Here is a 9,682-nt window from a genome sequence, read left to right as displayed (position 1 = left end):
TCAGTAATTAAAAAACACACACGATTAAACTGCATTATGAAATGAGTGTCCATCAAGATGAATAAAAAGTTTGTTGCGGCTGACTTTGCGACTTGTCAAATGTTTTTGTTTTTGGTAAGCGAAACTTTTTTCACACGTGAGAGAAAGTGATCCATTCCTGTCCTGTGGTCACTAAATACATCATCTTTTACGTTTTAATATTAGAACAGTAAAATATGACTTAACTAAACGCGTTTTGTCTGTTTGTAGCTGCTGTGCTGTCATCCATTTCTCGTGAGAATGATCAAAGCTGGCTTATCATAGTGAATTGTGCGACTGTCGCGTTTCCGACACATTTGAAGGCAACATTCAAGTTCCATGGTCTCCATAGCGACAAGACTCTGTTGTTATTTCCGGTAGCATTGTGCCTCTCACGCTCACGTCGCGATAAAGTCATTTTGAATCATAAATTAAGCGTGACTTGCACGTATTATTCGACAGTATCAAATAATAAATAACCATAAATGTCCCCAAACAAATAAACTTACAGAAAATTATAAAGAAAGGACGTGGTACTGATTTAAAGTAGCAGGTAACAAAAGTCACTGTTTGAGTCCTTGGTTTCGGTGTAAATGAGAGTTTGTGTTGAATCCGCCTGCGCATTGTAAAATGTAGGCCCCGAACGAGATGCCCCTGCTCGTGACAGACCACTCGTGGACGCAGACAGAGACGATGGTTTTTATCAGCGTGCCTCTGAAAGGAGCCAAGAAGGTGGACGTTGTCTCGTCAGACGAGTACCTGAAGGTAATAAACAGACTAACACACACATTGCATATACTGACACTAACCATTATACCCAAGTTACTTGATGAGATTTATAAAATAAAATTAAAATTAAATTCTGCCTATAAATATAAAACTACAGTTTGATACATATTACATTTGTGATTTGTTTTCACTGTAGGTTCATTTCCCGCCATTCCTGTTGGAAGTGTTCCCTTCTGAGCTTGTTGATGATGAGCAAAGCTCAGCAAAGATTGGAAATGGAGTTGCGGTCATCACTTTGTCAAAGAGGACCAACAAACAGTGGGAGCATTTGTCAGTAAGCACATGTAAGATTGCATATCTCATTGATTGTCATACTACATACAAGCCAACCAGGAGTCAAATCTTTGGAAACCCAATTCTCCCTTTGAAATTGTGTTACGTGATCAGTTTATTTTGTTGACTCCCCAAAAATCCCTCAACATTTCTTGCTGTTTATTGTCATCCAAAATTGTTACGACTGCTTCGGCTATAAATCAACATTTAGTGCTTCTAATTAAGTAATTGATTCCCTTTTCCTTTTCTTTTTTAAATAAACATATATTTCTGTAAATATTGGAAACTAGTTCATCGAACTTAGTGATATATTTTCAACATCAGAAAAAAAAATATAGAATGAGAATACAGATGAGAACAATTATTTTGAAAATACAGCGTTTTCTTAAACCGACGACTAGATACTGTATATGTACCTCCTTTTTGCCCATTGTGTCACTGGCAGCTCAGTAAATTTAACATACAATTTATTTAAAAAAAAAAAAATATTTATGGTAAGAAGAAATGACTCAATACATTTTTTTTATTTTGCATTTTGTTATATTAACTTTTAAGTTTAGCAGTTAAAATGTTATTGCAAATCCTCCTATTTGAGTATGATTTTCTTTCTGCTCTGTTTCAGATGATAAAGCAACAAAAAGAGAAATCCGAGAGCGAGCTCTGTCCAAAATGCAGGAAAAGCTTGCTGCAGAGACCAAAAATAGATCGGAGAAAAAGCATAATGAGAAGAAATATACTCTGAAGACAATGATGAATGTAAGAAACAATTTTTTAATATCTACTGATGACACAAAAGAGACTCCATTATTTGCTGCGTTGATTGTGTGATACTGACTAGTGACTCAAACCTATATATTTCTGAACGGTGTGAACCCCTGCATATTTTAGTCTTTGTTCATTCAACCTACCCTCCATAAATTATGTAAAAACTCACTTATTCATTGTTTTTGTGCTCATGCCAAAGCAATAAGAGTAATACTTGGGTGCCGTGTTGTGACATCTTGGTCTTAGGGAACTCTGTTGAATTGAGATGACGAGCTCCTATCTTGTTGAATTAACTTCCTAACCTGCATTGGTATTTTACACACAGAGCAGCAAGACAACGCCAGCCTAAATGTAGCCATTGTGAAAACTGCTAATGTATTTTTTTCCTATTCATGCATCTGACCTATTATTTACCATTTTGAAAACAGTAATGCTATTAAGTAACTGACTTTAATCAAACAAAGATTGAACAGGTGTAATTCTTTGTGCAGTCCTTTCTAACCACTTTTACCATCTGGTGATAGATTGAAAGTGAAGAACGAGAGCGAATCCAGAAAATGAAGGATGCTGAACGAGAGAGAACCACGGCTGAACTCGAAGCATGGCAGCTGAAGGAGAAAAAGAAAGCTGAGGAAGAGGCACGACTCAAACTCCAAACTCAGACCAATCGTTTAAATAAAGTAAAAGCTGTGAAACACAACCGTGAGAATGGCAAATCAGGTGGAGGAAAGGCCATATTTGGTGAGTAATGTAAGAGTGATAAAAAATGAATACACTCCATTTTCTTGACCGCTTATTCCTCACAAGGGATAGCTGGCCCCTATCTCAGCTGGCTTTGGGCAGTAGGCGGGGTACACCCTGAACTGGTTGCCAGCCAATCGCAGGGCACACAGAAACGAACAACCATCCACACGCACAAGCACATCTAGGGAAAATTTGGAGCGTACAATTAACCTGCCATGCGTTTCTTTGGAATGTGGGAGGAGACCGGAGTACCCGGAGAAGACCCACGCGGGCACGGGGAGAACATGCAAACTCCACCCAGGAAGGCCGGAGCCTGGACTCGAACCTGAGTCCTCAGAACTGGGAGGCGGACGTGCTAACCACTCAGCCACCCCCTAACTATCTATATTGAAGAATTTTGTTCTTGCATTTAGATGAAAGCAGTGTCAGTGAAGCAGAGCGAAAGAAAAAGCAAGTGGATCTTCCTGCTCCAAGAGTTCCAGGAAACATCCAAGTCTCATTCACTCCTCGAGTTTTCCCGACAGCCCTCAGAGAGTCACGAGTTGAGGAGGAAGAAGAGGTAACATAATATTTTAGTCCAAACTCAAAACTATCCAACTTTGTGAATGGACTCCATGCACACACCATTTCTGCGTTTGAGATGCGTTGGCCTGCTAACTTCTGGTCTCTAGGCTAACACACAACAATGGCAGCATCAACCTCTTGAAAACAAACACCTGTGTTGCTCCGCTACCGCAGTGGCTGAAAAAGCAAGCAGAAGCCAGGCGTGCGGTCAATGCAGATCTTGAAGAGCTGAAGGACTTAAGTGAGGAGGAACGGAATCCCGACTGGTTGAAGGACAAAGGAAAGTAAGTCAAGTCTGCTGTCGTCATCATTGCTAACGAGGTGCTGACTTGTGGTGATGGAGACTACTAAATAAAATATTCTTTCCCCAAGCAAATATTTTGCAGCTGGAAACTACTTGAGTGCTTTGAATGCCTACAACCTGGCTATCAGACTCAACAGAAAGATCCCAGCTTTGTTTTCAAACAGGGCTGCGTGTCATCTCAAGTTACGGAACTTTCACAAAGCCATTGAGGACTCCTCTCAGGTCAGAATGGTCACAGTGTTACATGCCTGATTAATTTGGTGTGATTTTAGTAGGTTACAAAGAAATACCCAACTAACATTAAGGCAATTTGAAAGGCAGTAAATGATTGTTACATCAACAGCTCTACATATCGAAAATTAAACAAGGTGATGACACTTATTAAGATATTGTTTATGGCTTATGTTTATACACAAGTGAATTTTGACAGGCATGTTGTATTTGGCAGTGTGAGTCTTGAAGTGACTATCATCATATCAGTATTGGACTCTATCAGTGGCACCTGGTAGAATTGTCACTGTTGAATATGAAGACAAAACTTGAATATGCTGTAAAGGCCTGGAAGAGCCCCATCCAATACGGCCACCATCTATATATGTTGGCAACCCTGTAGATGTATGGGCCATGTTGGATGAGGCAAGTTCCCGACAAAAACAGGCTCCTGCTTATCTGAACACATTTTATGTTGAAATCAGTCTTTGTTAAAAAATAATAATTTAAAAAGCCCCTCAAGCAGTTGCACAGCAAAGACTTTTTTTTTTGCGACATCTCGTGAAGCAACGTGTAGTAATATAATTATGGGGCACACACTAAATAATGGCAGCTAGACTTTTGCAGACAGACTTATGCATATGAAATATCGATATGAGTCTTAAAATTTGACATTGCCAGTCTGAAATACTAATCAGTTAAATAGAGATACTGTGAGATACTGTACTATACTCATAATACAATATTAGAATTCTACACCCAAAATGCATTAACCTGATGATGATTTGGTGGCTTGAGATGTCATTGTTTATTATTATTATTATTATTATTATTATTATTATTATTATATACCGCTTGTCCTCAGATGGTCAATTGTAACCAGAGTCTGGGCCTCCTGTCATCAAGTACCCCACTAGACTCATCTAAAGTTTGAAAATTGCCTCCGAGTAAATTTATATCCAATCCAGGTTTTATTATAATGCTGTATTTCAAAATGAATTTGTGTGGTGGTGAAGCCTGAAGTGGCTCGTTCTCTGCAGGCTCTCGAACTGCTGACTCCAGCCGTTCCTGCCAATGCGGCTGCCCGAGCGAGAGCTCACGTGCGTCGAGGCTCTGCTTTCTGCCAGCTGCAGCTCTTTGCGGAAGGTCTGAAACGCACCATGTGGAAGTCTGACTGAGCAGAGTTGTATATCAAAGCACTTAAATTAACAACCCACTCACTAACCAGCAAATGCTCTCATCGGACTTTAGTAGGAAATTGTACTGTAAGTAAAGTTCTGTTGCGCAATATGTTCAAACTGGACTATTGATGCAATTTTTGATACAGCAAAACACTTCAACATTGGCCTGAAGACACTAGTTTCCCATAAAAAAGAAAACACTAGTTTCCCATAAAAAAAAAAAATTAAAAAGTAATTCAAGTTATCAACTTTCTGCTCACTAGATGGCAGCAAAGTCTTCATTATGTCAACATACAGTGTAGTTCTTGGCACCACAATGCCACAACACTAATGTTATCATCTAAATTAATGAACTCCCCAATTGACTTCAATTGTAAGGGTGCGTAGGAACTCTAATGGTAGATTCCAAAGCCAATGCTCATAATTATTAAGCAGATTTTACAAAATATATTCAAACAAAATTACCATGCAAGCGTGGGGTAAATGCAAATAACACAAAGTGAAATGGCAAACGGTCAACGCTGACACAAATAGGAACACTAAACTGGGGAAATGGTGACAAGCAAGAAACAAATAGTTTGACATCTCCTTCCATTTCTCCTGCGTCCTAATGGGGTATATGACACGGAAGAGGCGGAACGTGATTTTGCACATCAGTTTGTTTCCGGTGCGGGTTGCGAACGCGCAACCGAGGGGCACAAAGGCGGAAGCACAAGTATTTTTGACGCAGCCTACGCGTCGCAAACCGAACCGGTAACAAACTGATGTACAAAATCACCTCCCGCCTCTTCCGTGGCATATACCCCAAAGCCTGTTGATGACAATAGCCAGCAGGTGCACGCAGTTGACTCCGCCTACCGAGTCTCTCCATGGAGAACAGAAACGAAAATCAAAACCAAAGCAGCATCAATAAAACAGGATTGTGACGTCGCTTAGTTCCTTGCTACCGTGATGCCACAAGATGGCGCCAAAATAATACGTATTGATTTGGCTTGAGCATTTACAAATGCAAAACCCAAATATAATGAGTTCACTGTAATATGAGTTGTTGCCCATCATTGTAGTAAAGAATAATACTCATTATTTTTGTATAAAGCTCTCCAAAATTCAAGTTAATTAAATTCAAAGAAACAACAAATCATCAGCAACATCAAACTGTTTTATTTTAGTTATACCTGATGTGCATCTCTCATAAAGATATGAGAATAGATATATTGAATGCATATCTCAATACTTGGAGTGTGATGCGATTCAAGGATGTACTGATTTTAAAATGCAATGAAATTACAATGTAAAATGTTCATTTGGTTCGTTAAATCAAAAACAAGGTTATAATTTAAATTCTTTTTCGTTACACCCTAAGTTAGCCACGTAGCGTTAGTTCTGACCAATAGTATTTTTTGAGAGAGAGAACTCACCCATATTTGGCTGTCAATGATATTAACTCATCTAACTCTTTTCACAGGACTACAAGAATACCAAAGTGCTTTGAAGATTGACCCAAACAATGAAGAATTGCAGGCGGACACACAAAAAATTAGGGACATCATTCAAGGCAGTGCAGAAGAGCCTGTGGCGAAGTGAAAGCCATGATACTGAAAAAGTAGTTTTTTGTTTTTTTTCCCCCCTTTTTTGGTCATTGTGGGTTGTAGCAGTTTGTTGAATGGGCCAAACACACAAAAGCAAAATGAAAACACACACAAAGAGCATGGAGAAGACGCAGACACTGAATAACCATGTAAAGGTTATGTTGGTGGAATATCAGCAGTTTCCTTTTTCAACATTTAATAATATTCCATCCTTAATTCATTTACCTTTGTCAAAGAGGATAATAGTTACTTCTTGTTTTGTTTTGAATTTACCAAGACATTGCAATGCACGCGGTTCTATTTATACTAAGAATCTCATAATTAGCCTAATTGTAATAATTCGGAAAGAGCTGAACGTCCCTGTCAAATTGTATACACAATTGGTCGTCAATAGTAGATTACTTTAAAATCATTTACCATATACCTTACATTAATGGTTTTCTTGTAAGTAATAGCGTGATGAGAATTTTTCTCATTTTAGAGCGTTGTGATGCCTTATCATGTGTGAGAGCCCCAATTCACCAAAGGGGGGCAGCAAATTACAGTTCTCCAGAAACATCCATCCATCCATTTTCTGAATTCTTACTCCTCACAAGGGTCGCTGGAGCCTCTCTCAGCTGGCTATGGGCAGTAGGCGGGGTACACCCTGAACTGGTCTCCAGCCAATCACAGGACACAGAGAGACGAACAACCATCCACACTCACAAACACACCTCGGGACAATTCAGAGATCCCAATCAACCTGCCATTCATGTCTTTGGAATGTGAGAGGAGACCGGAATACCCGGAGAAGAGCCACGCAGGCGCGGGGAGAACATGCAAACTCCACCCAGGAAGGCCGGAGCCTGGACTCGAACCGAGTCATCAGTACAGTAGCGGTACGTGCTAACCAGTCAGCCACAATGAAACACAAAATCACTTCTTTGTGTGAGGATGTGTTGGAAAGACACTGCTTGCTGTCAAAGATTGATTGGTTCCTAATCAATCTTTGTCAGACATTGAGCTGCAGTATTCATATAAAGCAAGTCTCCATAATCGAAGATGGATTAAAAAATTAAAAAAAAAAAAAAAAAAGTTGCTGTGACAAGTATTTTTTTTTAACCTTACAAGAAAAACAAAATGTATTTCTGAAGAAAAATAAAACAATTTGTGGGTTTGTCAATATCTTTTGTCATCTAAATTACCCTTACATAAAAATATCTGTCAAAAAAGTCTAGCACATGTCATTCCCTAAAATAGGGGTTTTTACAAAAATGTTTTGTATTGGTCACAGCAGTGTGTAACTGACTGCAATAGAGTCTCATCATTTCAGACTGTGCTTGTGATTGCAACAAAACATATTTTTTGTAAATATGTGTATGTTGTGATTGAAGTGCAAACAAATTTAGTGTGGTGTTTGGATAATTGTGCACAGTAAATTATGTAGTGTAAATTTTTCTGTATTTAGAGTAAATTTGACTCTATTTAGAGAGGGACCAAATACACTAGGAAGAGAGTAAAATAAAATAAACATTGAAAAAAAATATATATATAAGTCACTCAAGGGTTGAGGTACGAACTCACGAACTTCAGCTTGGGAGACTGACACTACCACCTGGTTTATGCCACTCCTAATGTTTGCGTTTCTCCAAGAGACCAAAGACATAATTTTTGGTCTCTTGGAGGAAGATTCCATGCAATCATGGAATCAGCTTCAGCTGGCATGAGCATTTACCAGCAGAAAGCAGGAGCTGCATGGCTCAAGGAGTAGATCGGCTGTCTCCTAAGCTGAAGCTTGTGAATTTGTTCCTCCACGCTTGACTCACTTTTATTTTTTTCCAATTCTTTATTTTACTCTCTTCCAAGTATAAATATTACTCTCAAACTGAGTCTGTTTGGTCCCATTCTAAATAGAGTCAATTTGACGCTACAGAATTTACTGTGGCAATAGTTTGGGGGGGGCATGTTTTCAAAATTGTGGGTAAACTGTCGGAAAAACAAACTGTAAGAATGTTTCAATGTAATATTGTTATTTCTTGAGATTGTGAATTTTAGGTTTTCATTAGTTGTAAACCAAAATCATCAACTTAGTCAGAGTAGTAGTTGCTCGTTCTCTCCGTTTTGAATTCCAGCTCCATGAGCTCATCTCATGAGGCGTTATCAAATCAGTATCCTGGATTTTAAATGTGCTTTTTTTTTTTTTTTTTTTGCTCCTGATCCAAGCAGTTTAATTCCTTCCAAAGATGTGAAGTACCACTCTAGGACCTCGACCACACACCCTGCCCTCTGTCCACCGACACAATCGAAATCTATAAACACCTCGCAAAGCCGCGCTTCTTCTTTGTCTTTTTTTTTTTTTTTTTTTTTTTTTTTTTTTTAATCCGGCTGCCAATTCTGTGTTTTTTTTTTCTAATCTTCTAATCAAATGTGCCGAAAGCTTCGCCGGGAATTACCAATGGTTGAAATTCAGCATCAAAAGAATGGGGTCATTAAGAGGCTGTGATTTGTAGTGGGGCTCCATTGTGGCAGCGGAGTTGCGGTGAATGCTTGTCACTGAATGACTTCTCAAAGCATTTGAAAAGATAAACACAATTCCAGAGCTCATAGACGAGCGAAAGGCTTCAAGTGTTATTACAAAAGATTAATGCACGGTCTTGGAAACGCAACTAAAAGAGGGTTGTGCACTGAGTGCCGCTGCTGGGAATTGACTGCCGTGTTTCAAGTTTACACTCTGATATCAAGATGGGAGATTTTGCACTGGTAATAACAACTGGGGACAGAGATTTTAATTAGATTCTTTTCAATTAAACAACTACAAATTACAATTCCTTCACAATGTGAATATGTATAGTGAGAGATGATGCCTGATGCCGTATTGGAATGAAATAAACTATTGAGGCAAATGCAGGATCTGTGGTGGGCCATATATTTGGTACTTGGGCCTATCACAACATATTTAAAGAAACCATCAATATTATCCAAAAATGCAACATAACAACATGGGCCAGCTACGTCATCTGGAGCAGTGCCAAATCAATATTTATCTGAAAAATCTGTCCAAAACTAATAGACCCTTCCAGTGTGACATCACGTTCAAGTGCGCCCCTAGCGGTGGATGGTAGGGCGTCAATGCGAGTGAATTAGAAAACAATCAGTGTGAGCTAGAAAATAGGCAAGGCAAGTTTATTTGTATAGCACATTTCATACACAAGGCAACTCAATGTGCTTTACACAAGGAAAGACAACACATAAGCATCAAAAAACAA

At 38.9% G+C, this 9,682-nt stretch overlaps 1 protein-coding gene across 2 annotated transcripts; it reads left to right on the top strand.

The window, feature by feature from the left end:
• Positions 1 to 362: 362 nt before the first annotated feature.
• On the top strand, positions 363 to 7,575 carry dnaaf4 (dynein axonemal assembly factor 4). Of its 2 annotated transcripts, XM_077516354.1 has the most exons (11): positions 363 to 571; positions 655 to 783; positions 944 to 1,091; positions 1,703 to 1,836; positions 2,370 to 2,586; positions 3,003 to 3,148; positions 3,328 to 3,437; positions 3,526 to 3,679; positions 4,708 to 4,813; positions 6,314 to 6,451; positions 7,034 to 7,575. In XM_077516354.1, the coding sequence occupies exons 2-10, from the start codon at positions 667 to 669 to the stop codon at positions 6,430 to 6,432; spliced, it is 1,251 nt and encodes a 416-aa protein (XP_077372480.1). In that variant the 5' UTR covers positions 363 to 571; positions 655 to 666; the 3' UTR covers positions 6,433 to 6,451; positions 7,034 to 7,575. The 2 variants fall into 2 exon arrangements, with proteins under 2 accessions (XP_077372480.1, XP_077372479.1); XM_077516353.1 differs by lacking the exon at positions 7,034 to 7,575 and having other exon boundaries at positions 6,314 to 6,997.
• Positions 7,576 to 9,682: the final 2,107 nt, after the last annotated feature.

This window comes from Festucalex cinctus, chromosome 3 (genome assembly GCF_051991245.1).
Source record: "Festucalex cinctus isolate MCC-2025b chromosome 3, RoL_Fcin_1.0, whole genome shotgun sequence".
NCBI lineage: Eukaryota > Metazoa > Chordata > Actinopteri > Syngnathiformes > Syngnathidae > Festucalex > Festucalex cinctus.
The sequence above is the reverse complement of the archived record's forward strand: the minus strand, read 5'-3'. Positions and strand labels throughout refer to the sequence as shown.

Coding starts and splice junctions, on each gene's coding strand:
- dnaaf4 (XM_077516354.1), top strand. CDS start 667: ATGCCCCTGCTCGTGACAGACCACTCGTGGACGCAGACAGAGACGATG. Junction 784..943: donor CGTCAGACGAGTACCTGAAG/GTAATAAACAGA, acceptor TTTTCACTGTAG/GTTCATTTCCCGCCATTCCT. Junction 4,814..6,313: donor GCTGCAGCTCTTTGCGGAAG/GTCTGAAACGCA, acceptor CTCTTTTCACAG/GACTACAAGAATACCAAAGT.